The 18,951-nt window shown below is 38.8% G+C and overlaps 2 protein-coding genes across 7 annotated transcripts; both read right to left on the bottom strand.

Annotated features, from left to right (window-relative positions):
• Positions 1-597: 597 nt before the first annotated feature.
• Positions 598-6,258, bottom strand: elf2a (E74-like factor 2a (ets domain transcription factor)). Of its 3 annotated transcripts, none has more exons than XM_043256956.1 (9): positions 5,953-6,258; positions 5,025-5,171; positions 4,713-4,908; positions 2,928-3,020; positions 2,691-2,801; positions 2,401-2,484; positions 2,141-2,333; positions 1,767-2,048; positions 598-1,657 (listed from the first exon to the last, which is right to left on the bottom strand). In XM_043256956.1, the coding sequence occupies exons 2-9, from the start codon at positions 5,097-5,099 to the stop codon at positions 1,114-1,116; spliced, it is 1,578 nt and encodes a 525-aa protein (XP_043112891.1). In that variant the 5' UTR covers positions 5,100-5,171; positions 5,953-6,258; the 3' UTR covers positions 598-1,113. The 3 variants fall into 3 exon arrangements, with proteins under 3 accessions (XP_043112891.1, XP_043112892.1, XP_043112893.1); XM_043256957.1 differs by having other exon boundaries at positions 2,401-2,481; XM_043256958.1 differs by lacking the exons at positions 4,713-4,908; positions 5,025-5,171; positions 5,953-6,258 and adding an exon at positions 4,017-4,703.
• Positions 6,259-6,649: 391 nt separating this feature from the next.
• On the bottom strand, positions 6,650-18,225 carry mgarpa (mitochondria localized glutamic acid rich protein a). Of its 4 annotated transcripts, none has more exons than XM_043257263.1 (8): positions 17,972-18,225; positions 15,085-15,185; positions 14,886-14,991; positions 14,134-14,151; positions 11,563-11,889; positions 8,559-9,830; positions 8,100-8,150; positions 6,650-7,887 (listed from the first exon to the last, which is right to left on the bottom strand). In XM_043257263.1, the coding sequence occupies exons 1-7, from the start codon at positions 18,051-18,053 to the stop codon at positions 8,131-8,133; spliced, it is 1,926 nt and encodes a 641-aa protein (XP_043113198.1). In that variant the 5' UTR covers positions 18,054-18,225; the 3' UTR covers positions 6,650-7,887; positions 8,100-8,130. The 4 variants fall into 4 exon arrangements, with proteins under 4 accessions (XP_043113198.1, XP_043113197.1, XP_043113199.1 ...); XM_043257262.1 differs by having other exon boundaries at positions 8,566-9,830; XM_043257264.1 differs by lacking the exons at positions 6,650-7,887; positions 8,100-8,150; positions 8,559-9,830 and adding an exon at positions 12,801-12,831 and having other exon boundaries at positions 11,756-11,889; positions 17,972-18,202.
• Positions 18,226-18,951: the final 726 nt, after the last annotated feature.

Below are 18,951 nucleotides of genomic sequence, written 5' to 3'. Positions count from 1 at the left end.
CTGGAAGCACAGCTCAACCAATTACCAGAACATTGCTTCTCTGCATTTAATTTGTAGTTTGATCCTTCAACTGCTAGAGGGCCAAAAGTTACATTAGTTACAGTGTAGTTTTTTTCTTAATTACCTACCGTCCACTTAACATTGATTATATTAACATTATTTTGTAGCCTTGTAAATTCACCCTTTAATGATAAAATCTTTTATGATTCGGATGCAAAGAGTTTCATTCTTTAGTCAATCTATTCTGGTCCAAATCCCTCTCAGCCAATTAACAAAAAAAAAAAAAAAAAAAAAAAAAAAAAAAAAAGAGCCAGTCGTTTGCATAATTCTCTATATTTAAATCTACTTGGATACAATTTTAGGGTAAGAATACAACAAAATATATGCTTCATATATTGAATATTCAATATACTGTATCAGACATTCTTTCCCTTTTTTGTACATGTGAAAAAAAAAAGATCTGCAAAATACAAAGCAGTGAACGCATGATACAGAAAACGTACAGTGATAAATGCACAGAAAGAAAATTATTTTAAAAGTTTGAATTGACAAAAACCCCCAAAACATTTGAATGTCCTTCAGAACAGTTTCCTTTGAACTGTAAAAAAAAAGCAAAACAAAAAACAAAACACTTCTTGGTACAAAATATCAAAAAAACAAATCTCATATTTACACAGAAAGCACAATCAATTACTTTTAGTAATGATTTGATGAGGAAAATGCTGACCTAAGGCTGTTTTATTATCATTAACTACCGCAATTGTATGTCTATGCACAGATTGGTTTCTGCTCCAAATTACCAGGTGGTCAAAACCTTGGCTGTTTCTCTTTATTCACATGACTTCCTCTCAGTCTTTAGCACCAAGTGAGGTTCGTTCCTACAGCATCACGGCACAGATGTAAGCTATAACAAAGCGTGATTTGAATAGATAAATTTAAGAAAGAAAAGAAAAGTCTAACCCAGGCTCAGGCTACACACGGTGGTTATAGTGTTGGACGTAAACAAGCGTCTGAGCTGTAGTGCTGGTTTCATCCGTTTCACGTGAGACACAGCCACTCTTCACATCACTTGTTTTATTTGCATCTGTGTCACAAGCATTGATGTCGGTTTGCTCAGCTCTGCGTGGTCGTGGGGTTCGTCTGTGTGCTCGGTGCGTTCTCCGCAGCCATGTTAGGTGTCTGATCGACAGAAACGTCGGGAGTTTCAACTTTAATAATAGTCACATCCTGTAAGGACATTGCTGGCTGTGTGTTTGGCACCACAGTCACTCCCGGCTGAGAGGTCACCACAGTTACAGGAGCTGCGGAGGACGTTGTGGAGATGTTGGAGGGGACGGCGAGCTTCAGGACTTGGGTGTTGCTGGTAGGCACGGTGACGGGGGAGAGTGTGCTCAGAGTAATGGGAGTGCCCGGTTTGCCAGGCATGGTGGGAAGGGTGATGAGCTGCAAGGTGATTCTCTCACCGCTTTGGCCCTGAGCAGGCACTAGCGTTGGCACGGCCTGGAGAACCACTTTGCCTGCGCTGTTTCCCCCAGCGATGGAGTTGGACGCAGGAAGGATCGGCGAGCGGACGGTGGGAGAGTTGACGGTTACTGTGGAGATTTTCTGACCCTGTGTTGTCATGAGTACAGGAACCTGCATGGCAAGCCTCACTGTCCTGGAAACAAAAACAACAAAAAAAGCAATGTGATGGGTGCGATTTTTAAAAGGTTTAAAAACATTAAAAATACACTCTCCCTCCCCCCTCCACAACACAGAATACATACCCAGGGGCTGTCGCTATGTTATCTGGCGACTGTTGCACAGTCATAAAGGCTTCTTGTCCTGAGGTTAGACTGATGATTTTAGGTACAGCAGTGGAGGGAGAGACTGGAGTCCCTTTGCCTTTGCTGCGATGGGATACAGCTGGGCTTTCTCTCTTTCCTTCATCTATGCTGTCATCCATATTGTCATCATCTATGAAAACAATGTCTTTGGGCATCTCCTTAAACTGATACACAAGTCTTTGGCCTTCCACTTTTGATAAAATGCCTCGCTGATAGTAATACCTGAAAGAAAAGAAATGGAGGGGAAAAAAAAGATCAATCGAGACTGCTAAGAGACAAACAAACAAACAAACAAACAAACAAAAAAACATTACCTGAGTGCTCTGCCCATTGTCTCATAGTTCATGTCAGGTTTATTCTTATGTCTGCCCCATAATTTAGACACAGCTTTTGAGTCCACAAGCTTGAATATGCCCTTCTCTTTCTGAGTCCACTTAATGTACTTTGGACAGGTTTCTTTGTCCTGCAGAAGGTCCAATAGGAACTCCCACAGGTAAGTAGTTGAGCCTGTAAATGTCAGACTTAGACGTTGTGGCACCAGAAAACAAATAAACAAATAAACAGAAACACTTACCCTTGCTGTCTTTTGATTTCCTCTTATAGACCATATCCAGAGAACCATCGCAGAAACTCCGTGGAGTTCTGGGTTTTCGTCCTGCTGAGGAAGATTAGAACAAACAAATGAATCTCTTCAAAAAAAATTAGTTTTAAACTATGACATGTTGACTTTCTCACTTAAAATTAATGTAATTAAGGAAATGAGCTGAAATCACACTTTAGTAAATGCAATCTACTATAATATGAAGCAATAATCATGCATTAATTTCCAAACGTAACTGTAGTTTATGGTAAAGCGTGGTTCACCTCTCTTTTTCTTCTTCAGTAAATCGGTCTCCTGCAAGACAACAATATCCTTGGCAACGGGTCCCATATCCTCTGTCCTCACTTCAACCTCTACCTCAGATAACAGCTCCTCTGCAGAGATTGAGATCTATTGTTATTTTTACTATTCATACAAAGTGATATACTGAGCAAGAAGTAGTAATTTGTGAGGTTAGCCTGTATTACAGCATGAAGGGCCTGTACAGATGTAACTCTCACCTGTGCTGCGATCGCCCTGAAGGCTGGCCGGTGAATCCATGTGCAGCAGAGCTTCAGCTGCTTCTATAGTTTTATCATGCACAGAGACCTCCACTAAGAAAGAGAGAGAGAAAATTTTTGCTGTCTTTTCAAACAAACTGCATATATAAAATTATTTAAATATTATTTTCTAAAAACTAAATTCCTTTTGCTATCTGTTTATGACTATAATGTGAAAACAGGTGTTACAGGACCAAAATGGTTCAATATCAGCGTGCTTTTGATTGAAAGAGCATTCTGTTCACAAATATTTTACAGTACATTAAGGGAAAAAAACGACAGGAAAAATATATTTCTATATCAATGGCCATTGGCTACATAGTAGCTTCCAAACCATTACTAAGCGCTCATTGGCCAGGCTTCCTGTCACTCAACGACCTGTAACGCCTCTAAATACACTTCCGCCCTAAACTTCGAAAACGAAAAACATTTTTGATCAAATTTGTTATACTTCGCCCAGTGAAAGTGTTTGAATAATTCTCTGCATCAAAGACAATAAACCAAAACCTAACGGGTTCATAAAACCAAACGTTTCCATCGTTTTTGGTATCAATCTCGACCAAGTCACATAAAAACAAAAGCGAACCAATTCGGATTTCGCTAACGCAAAAAAATCAAACCTTCACCATTTATCCTTTACAATATACAGCAATACAAGTGTTGACTGTCGTCTTCGTTGATTTAGAAAATAAATCAATAAAGATCAGAACCGTTAGCTGATTAAGCAAACCAATCAAAATGTAACAATTTAAACGGCGGCTACGAAACATTTTAACCCTCAAGCTCCACCGCAAACCCCGTTAAACCGTAAACCCCTCTTAAAATCATTTTTTAAAACAACGTGGCTAAGACGCAAAAAGAAAACAAACACACTTCCTGGTTCCGACAACCAGCATCAATCCGCTAAGAATAAATCCCAACTCCAACTGACTGGAAACTATTTTAAATGTACACAACACCGACGTCACACATTACTCCACACACACACATACACACACACACACACATAATAATAAAACTGTCTAAAACAACGAGCAAAAATGAACTTACTATCACTTAATCGTCAGCTGCTCTTCTCTTCCTGGTTGTCAATCGCTGTTTTTTTTTTGCATCCTTCACTTCAACGAGAGCCCGGCGCGCGTTACCTCAAATCACGTGACACGCTTGTGCGACGAGTACATTTTTTTTTTATTGTTTACTATCTTCGTTGAGTAAACCGAACTGATGTTTTGATGCATTGTGAAACTGAATAGCCATCTCCTTAACAGTATTAAACAAATAAGCATCTCCCCCTCTTCGGTTACAAAGACGACAGCCCAACTATAAGCCTCCTTTCTGCGATTTTAAACGGTAAACACGATTGTGTGCAGAACAGAAAACAAACAAAAATTACAAAACCATCTAGATTAAAAAGTTACTAATCCTACACAAATTACACTCGGTCAAGCAAAAGCTTTGTTTTCGTCTTCCTAAAGTGCATCTTCATTACTTTCACAAAAACGCCACAAGATGTCCCTCTTTAGCTGTTCCTGCTGTTGAAAGAAAATAAAGCACTCTAAAAAAAAATAATAAATAAAGGGTGTATTTGGAAACCATGTTCAGTGGTGAAGTCAATGCAGTCATGTTTCTCTGGGCTTTCAGAATGAAGTTTATTGTTTAGTTACACACCTTGACTTGCTCTTTCAAGCAAACGCATATGCAACCTTGTCCTCGTCCCTTCTAATGATAGAGAGAATTACTACTTACCTGCTGCCATCTCCTGCAGCTCAGTCTCCACTACTTGTTCCTCAGCCACATCCTGCACCAGGTAGGTATTCTGATCATCATAGACTAACACCTGAGCAGCGTAACACTGCTCCACATCGGCACTGTTCACCTGCTCCACTATCACCGCAGGACAGTCCTTCTCTCCGTCAGCCTCCACCCCGTCGGGACAAACCTCCTGAGGGGGAAAAAAAAGAAGAAACACTGAGTTCCTCAAAAATGTTTTTAACGTAGTTTTCATTAAGTTGCGATTCTAATACGACAGGATGTATTTTGTGTGAGTGCAGACTTCACCTGCTGAGCTTCCTCATCTCCAGCGACATACTCCAATATATTCCCTCCACCGTCTACAATCACCACAGAGGTCATGACTCATTCCTCTGTGTCAGAACCGCACTGATCCGCTGCACCCCTGCTGATGACCTTGAGTGTCGTCGCAGCCTGAGAAACACAAACAACCACTGGTAAATGCAACGTGGGAAACAATGCGCATCTTTTAACATCTTAAAACCATGCACCTCAACGTACTGTACAGACAAGTCTTTGTTAATTACAATCTCCCAAAGGCATTTGTACTAAATCTTGTGACTGCTTAGGCCGAGTGGACACGGAAATCATCTGATGCCTTCTCAGTCGGCATGAAAATAATCTAAGGTCCTTGCGAAGATCACAAGCAGACCTTAAGGCAGATAGACGCACACGCGCGCAGAAACGAAACAAGAAAACGGAAGAGGCCTGTATCCTGTTGGCAAAAGTGAGCTCAGTCCAATCATACTCACGGTTTCGGTTTTCTTAAACAAAAAAAAAACCCTAGCTGTTGTGCCTATTTCATGCCCCATCTTTAATTTGAAAATTCTCTACTGTGTTTCTTTATATAACGGGTTTCTATCAAACATAACAAAATGTAAACACTGACACTATACTTGACTGATAGACTGGGGGTCTGTTATTATTACCGATATACAAACAGCGCCTCCATTCTCTTGCAGCAACGCATCGTATTAACTGATTTTCCCAACAAGGTGTGGCCCAATTAAAAAAAATAACAGTGAAAAAAAAAACAACAGAAAAAAACCCCACGAATTATTAGATCGGTAAACAAACGCTTGAGGTGTAACTTAAAACAGCCGAGCTAAAAACAAAACGCCTCATCTAATAAAGGCTAAACGAATTAACTGGACCCTTTTACGCACATACACATAGAGAATGTGATATTTCTCACCGTTTGTAGTGATTTCTTGTCGTTTGGTGCGCCTCAAAACAGTCGAGTGCACTCTGTCATAAGGTTAGCATGCTAACCATGCTAATGACAGACTGATGTTAAAGCTGGTCAACTCGCGCGAACTGCTCGCTGATAAAGAGCGCGCATGCAGGCGATAGACAGATGTCTATTCGGTCAATGTAAAATGGAAAAAGAGAGGAGTTTTTGACGGGCTGCGTTAGCGTAGAAGGTAATGTTTTGCGTAGCTGGTCTCGGGCCTCCCGTTGCAGGATCTCGCCGACGAACTGCGCAGCAACCGTAACTGACGTCACACACAGCCTTGTCAGGTGCGCGCGCGCTAAAAACTCGACAAGCTCAATTTAAAAACACATTAAACAAAACACAGCGGGACAGAGATCATGACATATATGAACTATTTAGAAAAGCATCATGAATTATATAATACTATATTTACATTAGCAAATGCTGCTATTAATATTTATAACAACAAAATGGAATATAATATGTATGTAGTACATCACTTTGCTATTTATACAGAAGTATAGTTGAAATCGGTATAGTCAAATCTATGACAAATCTCTATTACCAATACGTCCTGAAAATGCTTCATATGAAATCACCAAAGTAAGATCACTCTCGAATGTAATCTTGCAGCTTATTAAGAGAAATCTGCATTAAAAGAAACGGTTGCACAAAAATCTTTTAACCCTTTATTTTTCTTTGACATACATTCACAGTTAAAAACCCTAGTTAGGGCCTACAAGTGAAAGAGAAGCCTTGTAAAATCACACAAACGTGTATCCCTAAACCATCAAAAACAAAAAGAAAGAAAAATAACCTGTGAGCACACGATTCATACTGATCCATACTTCCCATTATTCCCTTACATTCACATTATGTAGTTGTAATTATACTTATAACACGTATAAAGTCCCTTTTGAAATACGAAGAAAATAAGGATTTTTTTTTTTTTTTTTTTTTTTTTTTTTTTTTTTTTACATTTTATTATTTTTATACATCTGACCCTAATTTTCCTTCTGGCTCCACATAGTATGGCTTTTTAACAGACTAAAATCTCAAATCATATGAACATCAAAACTGTAGTATCAATGAGAGTGTAGCTTTGGCGTAACAAGTTTGGGGACCTTGTTTTTGCCTCATCCAGCAAAGGAATAAATGTACGTACGGACAAGAGAGAAAACAGAGACAAAAGGAGTGCATCGGTGAAGTTTGCCTTTTGCATAACATTGTAGAGACTCGCATTAGAAATGAATACTGGAATGTGATTTGTAACATAGCTTATTGTTGTACTGATTAAATTGGTAAAGGTTATCCGTTTGACAGTTGTTTTTTGACCTAGTCCTGTCACATTTGTAATGCCAGCCAGTTACTATAATACTGGTTACTGGAAAAAATGAAAACACTGTCTTTTCAAGCTGAGGTAGAGAGGTACAAATAAAAAGTGTTAATTCATAAATAATGCAAATGGAAAATAGATTGAAAACGGATGAAAAACAGAAAACGTATAGCCAGCATGCGGGTATGACGGTGTTTGGGGCAAATTTGTAACTATTGGTTGTAACTATTGACATGCCAATTCCAAAGCATGATAATGTGATGTTTGAGGTAGGGTTTACTATAGTATAGGCTCCAATGTGCAGTTGAGTCAAAAAATGGCTATAATAAGTCACAGCTTTTCATGCGAACTGTAATTGTCAAGAAACATTTGTCTTACAACAGAGTGGAGTGAAGCAACCACTCTCCAGTGGAGAGCATGTCACTGGAAAAAGATAATTATTTTGTCGAAAAGAAAGCGCATTCTGGGCCCAGTGTGAGGATTACTGAAATCCAGGGAGTCAAGGAAAACAGGAAGGCACATCACTAATCGTTTTTAGGGAACTGGATTACTATCCCAGGACATCTAACTGCTCCCAACTGAGAAAAAGAAAAAACAATGATCATGTCAGTATATATCTTTTAAAGGTTTGGATCTATAATGCTCAGAATGATTTATTATATAATAGACTATAATAAAGATGTCTTTCAAACATTACATTTGATACAAATATAAAATTGAAATTCATTTTATTAGAAAATATATGATGTATTATATTATTACAAATACAAACACAGAAAACCGATGTTACCTTTTTTAGTTGGTGTTAATACATCTGCACTTTAAGCATACGGCGCTTGCCCTTGGAAAAATACAAAAGTTATTTATATAATAAAAAAAGAATGTCACAAAGTACGTCATGAACTTACATCAGAATACACACATCTTTGTTATAATACATGAAGAGTTTATTTGCAAAAACATGTAAAATTTTCCAAAAACATGTTTTTTATGTTGTTTTTCATTGTGTACAATTAGCTGTATTTTTTAGTTATTGTTTAACCTAACCTTGTAAAATATGTACAATGAAAAAACATGCTAAAAATTGAGTTATCTATATTTGCAAATGAACTCTTCATATCATATCTTCTCGCTAATTTGTTATTTATCCAATTCATTTGTCGCGTAAGTATTCTATTAATCCATATTTTCTTGTTCATATCATATACTTAACTAGTTAACCCAGCAGTGCATTGTTAACCCAGGTTACCTGTTACCTGTCCCGCTGGCTCTTCACCATCATCAGGGGCTGGGATGATCTTGCCAGTCACGGGGGACACACCGAGCACCATTGGCTTTTTTTCTGTTTTAGGAGCTCCCTCCAAGACAACAACAATGTAGTCTCGTTTGGGCTCTTCTGAGGGTGCACTTGATGTTTCAGCTGGAGCAACTTCCACAGCGACCACCGTGCTTGCGACATCTGGCTCAACAACACTTTCTGTAACTTCCACAACTGAACTTGCTGCTTGTTCCTCTATTAAACTTACTGGAGCCTCCACAATGGCACTTTCTGCAATCACTTCTTCCACCTTGATTTCCTCAACCACTGGAATAACCTCTTCTGCTACTTTGGCGGCAGGTGTTTCCTCAGGTTCTTCAGTAGCTACAATAAGAGCGTCTTCAGCCACAACAACAGGAGCTTCTTCAGTTACAAAGGAAACAGCTGCCTCTTCTGGCACAAGCGCAACAGGCATCTCTTTAATCACCGGGGCAACTGATATCTCCTCTTCTAACACAGGGGCATCAGGTGCTTCTTGAGAGGATACTGGTAAATTAACTGGTGTCTCCTCTAGCACTGCTGCAATAGCTGGTTCTTCTAAGACAGGGGAAACTGGTGCTGCTTCAATCACTGGAGCATCAAATACTTCTGCTGCTGGTGAATCAACCGGTGTTTCTTCTTCTACTGGAGGCTCTTCTATTACTGCTGCAGCAGGCTCCTCTACATCAAGGGAAACTGGTGTTTCTTCTGTCACTGGATCAACAAATACTTCTGCTGCTGGTGAATCTACTAGGGTCTCCTTTTCTACTTCTGTGGCAACAGGCTCATCAACAATGGGGGAAACTGGTGTTTCTTCTGTCACTGGAGCATCAAATACTTCTGCTGCTGGTGAATCAACTGGTTTTTCCTCTTCTACTGGAGGCTCTTCTATCACTGCTGCAACAGGCTCCTCTACATCAAGGGAAACTGGTGTTTCTTCTGTCACTTGAACAGACAATTGCTCTGCTACAGAAGGTTCTTCTATTACAGCAGCATCTGGTGCCTCTGCTACTAGAGAAGTTGGTTGCTCTTCCATCACTGGAACAGCCGGTGCCACCTCTGTTACTGGTACACTTTCCAAACGATCTGTTGTAGGAACCTCAGTGGGCTCCTCTGGTACAGCTTCAACTGGCACATCTTCCACAGACACAGACTCCACGGGAAAAACCTCGATCACGGAGGCAGCAGCCAGCTCTACTGTTTCTGCTGCTGTGCTAACTGTCCCTACAAGACATAATCAAGCCACCCAATAAATCACACACACAAAATAAACCCCAAAAAAACAAAACAAAACAGACATTAGATGTTTGACCTATGAAATCACTTATTTAGAAGGTTTAATTACTGTCCATTTTAAGTTCAAACGATTTATAAGCTGACATTATTTCTGTTTGTGACTGAAGTTTACGACAGAAGATTAATCTAGACAGACTAAATAGGAACAATAGAAATGACTACTAGAGGTAGTGTGCAGAGGTGCATCCCCATTACATTAGTGGTAGTTATAAAAACAACAACAACAAAAAACAGCTAGCTTAAGTAAAGTTGAGCGCAGTCAGGTAAGATGTATGGTGTGTATCTTTGCATTTCACAGAACGTAAGAGACTTTCAATGAGTATCATCATGCATGATCACAGCATGCAGCTCTATTTATGGGTTTCTGATCATTCAGACTGAACATTAAGAGGCTTTACTGCCAAATATCACTTAGAAAGGGACACACCACAAGTATTACTACCACAAAGGTTAAGTGACAAAACAACTTTCTATGTTGATATTGGGGGTTTTAAATCTACAACACTGATGACCTTTACACAATTCAGCATTTTAAGACATTACTTTTAAAACGGAGGATGAACTTGTCAGTGTATGCTATATATCAGTTTGTAAAAGTAGAATGTTTTCAGAAAAAAAATTATACACAATATTTTTGATATTATTAATTTCATTTTATTAATTGGCTTTGAATCCCTTTTCCAGTTTTATTACACGATTGCAATTTCCAAATAAATTAGCAATTTCATTAAATCACACACACATGACCTTATTGGTAAGTTACTGAGTTCCTTGTCAGTCCAGGCATACAGAGGAAAATAAAGGGAAAACTAATACAGAAACACATCTGGCCTAATTGCTAGGGAGCAACACACTCACAGTCTTCACAATTTTACCTGGCGTGTACCAACTAAGTGATATCTGGCAGAGAAGCATGAACTGTTATTGTTATTACAAAACGACAAATAACTACATACAGCAGTACATTTGTTTTTTGGTGTCTCTGTGCCGCAAGTAGAAGATAAGGCAGGAAAGAAGTTAAAAATGACAGAAGGTTGGCTCAGATTTTTGAGAAGATTGAGAATAAAGGTAAAGGTAAGAAATAATGAGAACAGGAGTAGATGGTCTCAAGTGTGTCCATTGGAATGTTTGGTCACATGTAACAAAAAAGCAGCAGCTTTGGACTCTCACAGTGGTTTCTACAATTATCCATATCCGAAAAATAACTTTTAAGTTGTAATTTATATACCTTTCTAATATTTCCAGCAAAAAAATAAGTGTGCTATACAGTAGGATGACATTATTGACTCTCAAGCATCTAATCCAGTTGTATAATGAAGACTCTACAGTTAATCACATACACTGTCATTTAGTTCATGTGTCTCTGAGCACCTTAAAACTTCAGTTTATGGCTAAAGAATCTACTTGCAAGGGAGGAAAAATGAGGAAAGATGTGAAATAAAATCTCTTAATTTTGTTCAAGTGCCATATTTTGTTCTTTTTTGGATGTAAGGGTGAAATGTTTGAATAAAATGGAACAGTGACCATTTCGCTGTATGAGACATTTGAGCCTTCCGTATCTTGCATGTGTGTGGGTGAGTGTTTGATTACTCATGAGCCATTTAGGACTCTGCACTAGTAGCCTCTGCTACTGCCTCCTCTTGGGGGGCTGGTGGCGTACCGTTGCTCTCTGACGCCGGCTCTTCAGCTTGGATGACCGGAGTTACCACAGCCTCTGCGGCTGCTTCTACTTCCTCTGCTACCTTCTGAACTTCTTCTGCCACCGCTGCCACCTCCTCCGCCGTTTCATGAACGACCCCTGCCACCTCCGCAACCACCTCTGCAGTCTCTGCCACCGTCTCGGCAACCTTTTCCACAACGGTTTCTAGAGTCCCCGCCTTCTCTCTGGTGGCCTCGGCTGTTTCCAGCAAGACCTCAGGTGCCTCAGCAGGAACATCTTCCTCGGCTGCGCTCTCTACAGTCTCTGCCACCTCTGCACTAGCTTCCTCTAAACAAACAACAGAGGAAAAAAAAAAATAAAATTCAGGCATCAAGCTACTTCTTGACTGGGTTGACATTATATGATGTTCACCTAAAGAAAATTCAACCTATTTTAAGGTTCTAGGATTATTTTGTATTATTTTACAACTGAAATCATCCTGTCATAAAATGGAACAATTAACTCAGTTCTAATCAATTAATACTACAATGATGTTAATACAAATTAGAATCTTAACTTTCAATTATTAAATTAAAAATCAAGTTATATTATAGAGCTTGTAAAATATAACTTGATTCAGGAGTGTAATGATACCTGAAAACATATTGACAGTTTTTGTGAGGTGGTACTAATCACCAAAAGCTATTACTTTCCTAATATTAAAAACTAACAATCTGAGAACTGTACTAACTGCAACTAATTACCTAAGAATGTATTATAATAATAATAATAAAATAAAACACTATATAATACTTTATACTTATTTTAGTAATGCAAGAAAAAACTAAAAATATATTTTTATTATATAAATATAAATGATAATTTAATTATTTACTTTATAATATTATGGTAGAATTCTTCAATCCGAGTTTAATTTATGCTAGTTACCTCAGAACATCTGTGCAGCTGAGAGCATCCAAATACACAGTAAAATGTTTACATTTGCCACCATGCCTTTAAAAAAAGTCTCACACACAGCATCCATCTTATCAAATCTCCTGGAACCTCCAATAATTGGCTAAACGGGGGAATATAAATCTAGCTTTGTTAAAAACACACACAACCCAATCACAGCAGGCAGCATGCAAAACTCAAGAATGAGGAGGGACGGTGAAAAGAGAAACTAAACAGAAACAACAGGAAGAAGGGGGCTGGGAGGACAGGTGAGGAGAGGGAATACAAAGATGGTTGAGCCTTACCATCTGTTCAAAGTTAGCTGTACCAGCAACTCTGTGAATTCCAGCAACACAGAATAACAAACAAAGGGGCTTTGTTGTGCGAGTTTAATTAGTTAACTCACAGAGGGAAGCATTCTTTTCACATGTCTTTCAATTTCTACTGTTTTAAACCATAATTAACAGTTTTAATAAGGGTCTAAATAATATCAGTTCAATGAAAAAAGCAGGATTCATAACGACATTAGCTCAGGAGAGAATCATCCAAAAGTTTTGACTGAAGACTATAGGTGACCAGCCCAGTGTCCGAATTAGTTTACTCTGGAAAGAGTCAGAACAAAGAGACAGTTAGGAAAGAAATTAGGTCAAGCTTCGAGTTTGTTGTTTAATATTTTGTTTTGCCATTTGAAAGAGCACAGTATAAAACTGTGTAGTTTATATTGGCTGGCAGGTCTTTCTGGACTAGCTGTAGTCATTAAAAGAGGAGCACAGGTAAGTAAGTTGGGGAAAAAGGGTTGTGAGAGAGAATGGGAGTGCACAGGGGTGCAGACGGATCATATACACAGCTTAGGAAAGTGACACGTGGTTAAAGAGAAAACCACCCAGTTCTGATTAACAGGCTTTCTGACAAATAGGATCAGGGGATAAAGTGGGTTAGAAGGGGATCCTTAGAACAGATCTTTAATCCCACCATATATTTACATTTGGCAAATGCCTTTATCCAAGGTGTTTGCATTCAAGATATCCACTTTATCAGATCATATTTCCCCTAGAAATTGTACCCATGACCATGGCATTTTAAAGTACCAAACTCTACAGGAATGATGTAGCTCAAATAACAAAAATACTACCACAAAAAGGTTTTCTTTTATTAAAACTAGCCTTGCTTAGCTCACTTCTCAGCATTTTTTGGAACATCTAGGCACTTTGGTAGAATAACAAACTAAACTGTAATGCCAATCTATGCCCACTGATCACAGGATATGTGCAAAAATTATGGTGATCTTACTTGGCATATAGCAAATATTAAACAGAACAGATAATAAACTATGTGCCAAGAATATAATCTATGCACGGTGTTTTGAAGCCAATAAGGTATCAGGATTGACTAAATAGGAGAATACAGTTCCAGTAATAACTTCAAAAAGTACTTGTCTGTACAGCGGTTCAGACCATGCAAGTTAAAGCACAAGTTAGTTTTAGCAAAATTTACTAAAAGGGATCCCATTGGTTTTAAGGCAAACAGATGTATTACACAGACATTTAAAAGACAGAACTGCAACTTGTCCATGTAAATATCAAAGTTATTTATGGTACATTATAAAGAAATTATGACAAAAATCACACATGAACTCACCATCGTCCTCCTCCCCACCTAAAAACAAAAACACAACAACAAAAAATTAAATGATGGCATATTGTTATGTGAAATGTCAATGAACCCTGAAGCGGCTGCATGAAACTTTCTATCAGCAGAACTCATTACAACACATACCATCCCCTCATTTATAATACTAGAATGAGAGAGCTTTTTTTAAAATGCTGCTTTCATTTAGATAAGGCAGTTTAATAATGTTTGGCTCAGATGTAGAAGTGTTGGATTGGATACAGTTATTTAATGTGGTGGAAGTGGATTTGGCAGAACTAAGAGGGCAGGTGTCTATCATTACTGACCACAAGATAAATGTGACAGGGTGCCAAATGTCTTCCACATAGCCCAACGTGCCTTTTGATGTGGTTGTAATTATAATGTTCTGGAAGAGTTGCAACTGATCATTATTTGGATACGGCAATATTATAAGCTTGCAATTTAGATCAGCATTTCCGATGCCACCGAGAAAGAAATCTTCAGGGTTGCTACGAGCCCTGTGTGAACAGCACTGTTACGACTAAGCAGCTGTATACTGCTGTAACTTTATGCCTGTACTTTTCATCCTGAGAAAGCTATGCTGCTAGTATTCCACTTTCTGCAGCCATGTAAATGTTGTCTTGCTCTCCTGCACCCTAGTTTTAAAAAAAGCCATTAAGAAAATCTGAATCCTAAAACTGACACTGACTAAATTGTAAGACTGAAATCAGATGTATAAGCAGAACATAGGTGAGACTTACTCTTGGGTGGCCACGGTTTGGGTTTCCAGTCAGACTTGGGGCGAGCATTCATTTCAGAAACACGATCAGCGAAACGTTCCTGGTCTGTTGTAACCGTTCTGTAAGCCTATCAGAGAATTTGATAAAGGGGTTAATTACTTCAACAAGTGATCTGACATCAAACTATATCATAAACGGTTTGGGCTTTAATCAGACTTACATATGCCACGGCACCTACGAAGGCTCCACCGCAGAGGACAACATAAAATAAATTCTCACCAGATCCGCTAGGAACTGACGACATGAGCCGCTGGGGAACTACTGCACAGAGAACAGGAGCAAGACAAAGATTTGAGATGTGTACACATTATTAGTTGAGGCAACAATGTAAGATATTCTCCCTTTCAATATTGAATCAAGTTAAATAGTAAACAACTTTAAAATATATTTTATTAATGTTTAATTAATAAAGTGTCTGAAACAGAGATTAACCTTCATGGCAGTCCAACCAGAGCTGCTCTCTGCCCAGTAGGTCACCGCCTGATTAAATTCTGGGCAACGGTTTTAGGTACCTATAAATATGCCTGTCAGTGTTCATCTAGATATTTATTGTGTTTCTCCATGACTCCGAAATATGGTGTCGATAATCTAAAGTGAACAGCATGGACAGATGTGAAAATACTGAAAAATTCAGTTTTGTTACCCTTTCTACAAAAAAAATTTACAGCAAGTTTTGCGTTTACATAAATGTGCACATATCAGTACAGGACTCCTCAATAGATAAAAAAAAGAATTAGGCACTATGTTGTCTGCTTTCTTACTTGGATAATTGTATGTATGCATGCATGTATGTAGCCATATATTGTGTTTTATAGTCCATCAAAATAGCCTCCTTAGCACTGATAGTTTCCTGTCCTAAAACAGAATAACAGTTTAGAAAGCCATCAGTGCTGGAGGGCAAACTGCATTCTGACACAAACTTTGCAGACTTTAAGAAGTATCTTCAATACTCTCATTAGGATAATCCAGTCACTCGCACCCAGCTAGAGTAAATAGGTTCTAAACACCTGTGTTATTTATACCAGCTAATCTGTTAATCTTTCCCAGGAGTCAAAGGGTGTAGCAAACAGAAAGCGATCCATGCTTGGTTAGACTACTATGAACCAACGTAACTTTATCAGTGTCAAATGCTGATGACAGTATCTAGTTTTAATACCATTTAACAAGAGCAAATACGAGACAAATTATTCATTTACAAGTAAACTCATTCACAAACAAACAAACAAAAACAAAAACCAAATCCTAATATGGAAGTCATTTTGGTCTCATATTGACACCTAGTGGTGCGGATGCACAAACCAGAAACAATACAAAATGAATTGATTTTTAGTTACCAAAAAACCCTGTTTGCAGTCAATCATATTTCTTTACTCCACAAGTTAAAGTTTCCAATGATATTTTAGGCAACTTTAACAATTAAAAGTTCACCATTTACAACATAATTTACTAAACCTCATGTCTGTTGAAACCCATAAACTTTTAACCCAACTAACCAGCAAATCTCCCTCGGCAAAGAGATTTATCACAGCTTGATATTGGAACGGTTGAGTGAACAAGAATTACAATGAAAGGCTTTAAGCAAGTGGTATCTGACAAGTCTAGGCCTACCGTCCATCCGCTCATGGCTATTTGGGGAGATATTTAGTGGACACGACAGACAGTGTGATTATATCTATGCGTATTTCAACCTTTTGTGATGTCCTTTATTAACCACATTACAAACATCCGAACTGAGAATTTTACATGCATTTAACAAACACCATCAAGCACAGCCATGACAAATCTCTCACTTCAAGAATGTCTGCATGTTTAATTAAACAACCAGGGTTTCCCTACAGGGGTCTACTAACCCGCCTAGGGTGCATAAAGAAATTGTACAACTTGTGTCTAACTAATAAGTACTAGAAACAATTGGAATAAATACTAGTCAGAACTGAATAGTTGACATCTGAATGACGGATCCCCCGAGAAGTCAATGGCTAAAATGTGAAATGAGATACTAGAACAATGGAAAACTCACTAGCCACTGAAATAAGTATCTAATAGGTAAGAAAAAGTATGTTTAATACTAGTATCAACACCGTAACATTGTAGCATTTCCTATGACTCTAATTTACTAGAAAAATTTTACAAATAATAATAAAGAAAAGCAAGTAAAACTGAATTAAACATAGGATAGAATTTTTGTCTTGTAAATCACTTCCAGTTTAATGTGCAGAAAAAATAAATAAATCTGCGTAGTAATTAGTAGCCTACCTAATGAAATATATTTTTACGAGTACCATGAAAAGAGAGCGTGTTTCAGGAGTTAAATGTAAGCCGGCTTGCCATACAGCAGCCATAGGTGCGCGCGCGCCCGCGTCTATAGCTCGACCACGTGAGCTGTACGTGGACACATACCATGGCACCCTGAAGGTCAAAAATCAAGCACTATGAGCGCTTACACCATGACGCCGAACGTCAAATTTCAACCAATTCCCTATTACGCAATTTCGTGTTTCATAATCCAGTGACGACGGAATGAATTTGACAGAACAGACATTAATCGAGTCACGTCCGAGGGTCCACAACCAATCTAACTTTTCTCCGTGCTTAAAATGCACGGACGGACGTTTTTTTTTTTTACTATTGCATCACTGCGAAATGTTTGCTAGTGCAGAAATGCGGCGTCCAAGATGGCTACATTTTCGTGTGCACGGTGGCAGGCTGCGGTGCGAGATGTGTACATCGTGTTCCCTGCAAAGGAGCACGCGAACAAGTGTTAGTATAGTAGGCGTGAGACGCCTGTCTGGCACTAAAAACGTGAGCGAAAGCCATTTAAAAATACGGAGCACCAATAGGACCCGATGTTGAGACTGACCTTCACGTCCCCTTAACCCTAAACCACATTAACATCTGCAAAAAAATAAAAGACTGCGCGATACAGTTCTTGTACGACACGGCTCGCTCAAGAACATTTTCCCTGCAAGCAATGGTCGAAATATATCCCCAACTACATGGCTTACGGGAACACTGAAACTTTACGAGACAGACAGGCGGGTGCTCACCATCTCTACCGAGCCGAGCGCGGGACAGGGACTGTCGGGCCAGGGGCCCACACCTCTGCCAGGCTGCTCTGCACGCAAACATCGTCCAAACGCGACGGGAGAAAGGCAGCGTGCGAGACGAGTCCGACGGAAGCGCGATGAATGACCGTGAAAGCGCGGAGACGGCTGGAGGGGAGGGGTGAACGTGAGGGGAGGAGGACGCGCTTTCCTAAATCCTCCCACTGCTGGGATCCCTTGGCGCGACACCGACCGCGTTGTTGGCTACTTACGTTGCAAAATGATCTATATTTGCTTAGATAGTCTTTTTTTAACCAAGCTGTGTTTAATGTATGCTAAAGTTCCACACGACGCTCCCAGAGTTGTCATTGCTCCAGGCACCAGCAGTAACAGCGTTCAATAATGACATACTGATTATTATTATTATTAATATGATTGACAAGGTCTAACACTTCAGTTTTATGCCTAAATATACAGTTTTGGTGTGTGTTGAAAAGCTGCAGTGGTTAATAAGATGGGACATTCAACGGGGCAATTAATCAGTGTACTATTATGAAATCTTGGGGGAAAAAAAGATTTACTATTACACTAAACAGACTTCTTGTTTTGTGTCCATTTATGTTCTGCCTTGTACGAAGGCAATCTTTTTACATAATATTTTAATATTAAAAACCATCTTTCGTTTGTTGTCACTGATAGCGGCTTTCAAAAGACTGATCACGATTAAAGAATTAACTCTAAGTATTTTACTTATTTAGGACAAAAAAAATAAGTAGTTGTTCGCTTATAAACCACATCATTATACTTAATTGGAAAGAGCAAATATAAACCACATATTTAACATAACATTTGTGAACCCGAACCACAAAGCCAGCCATAAATAGCAGGGGTGTACAGTATGTGTAGCAACAGCCAACAGCACATTTCATGGGTCGCAATTATCAATTTTTCTTTTATGCCAACAATCACTAGATTTATCAGGT

Source organism: Puntigrus tetrazona, chromosome 14 (genome assembly GCF_018831695.1).
Source record: "Puntigrus tetrazona isolate hp1 chromosome 14, ASM1883169v1, whole genome shotgun sequence".
Classification (NCBI taxonomy): domain Eukaryota; kingdom Metazoa; phylum Chordata; class Actinopteri; order Cypriniformes; family Cyprinidae; genus Puntigrus; species Puntigrus tetrazona.
The sequence above is the reverse complement of the archived record's forward strand: the minus strand, read 5'-3'. Positions and strand labels throughout refer to the sequence as shown.

Excerpts from the sequence above, each read along its gene's own strand:
- elf2a (XM_043256956.1), bottom strand. The coding sequence starts at position 5,099 with ATGACCTCTGTGGTGATTGTAGACGGTGGAGGGAATATATTGGAGTAT. Across the intron at positions 4,909-5,024 it reads GAGATGAGGAAGCTCAGCAG|GAGGTTTGTCCCGACGGGGT; the intron begins GTGAAGTCTGCA and ends TTTCCCCCTCAG. Across the intron at positions 2,802-2,927 it reads TCAGGGCGATCGCAGCACAG|AGGAGCTGTTATCTGAGGTA; the intron begins GTGAGAGTTACA and ends CAATCTCTGCAG.
- mgarpa (XM_043257262.1), bottom strand. The coding sequence starts at position 18,053 with ATGTTTGCGTGCAGAGCAGCCTGGCAGAGGTGTGGGCCCCTGGCCCGA. Across the intron at positions 14,992-15,084 it reads TCGTAGGTGCCGTGGCATAT|GCTTACAGAACGGTTACAAC; the intron begins GTAAGTCTGATT and ends ATTCTCTGATAG. Across the intron at positions 8,151-8,565 it reads GTGAAGAGCCAGCGGGACAG|GGCAAGCGCCGTATGCTTAA; the intron begins GTAACAGGTAAC and ends TATTTTTCCAAG.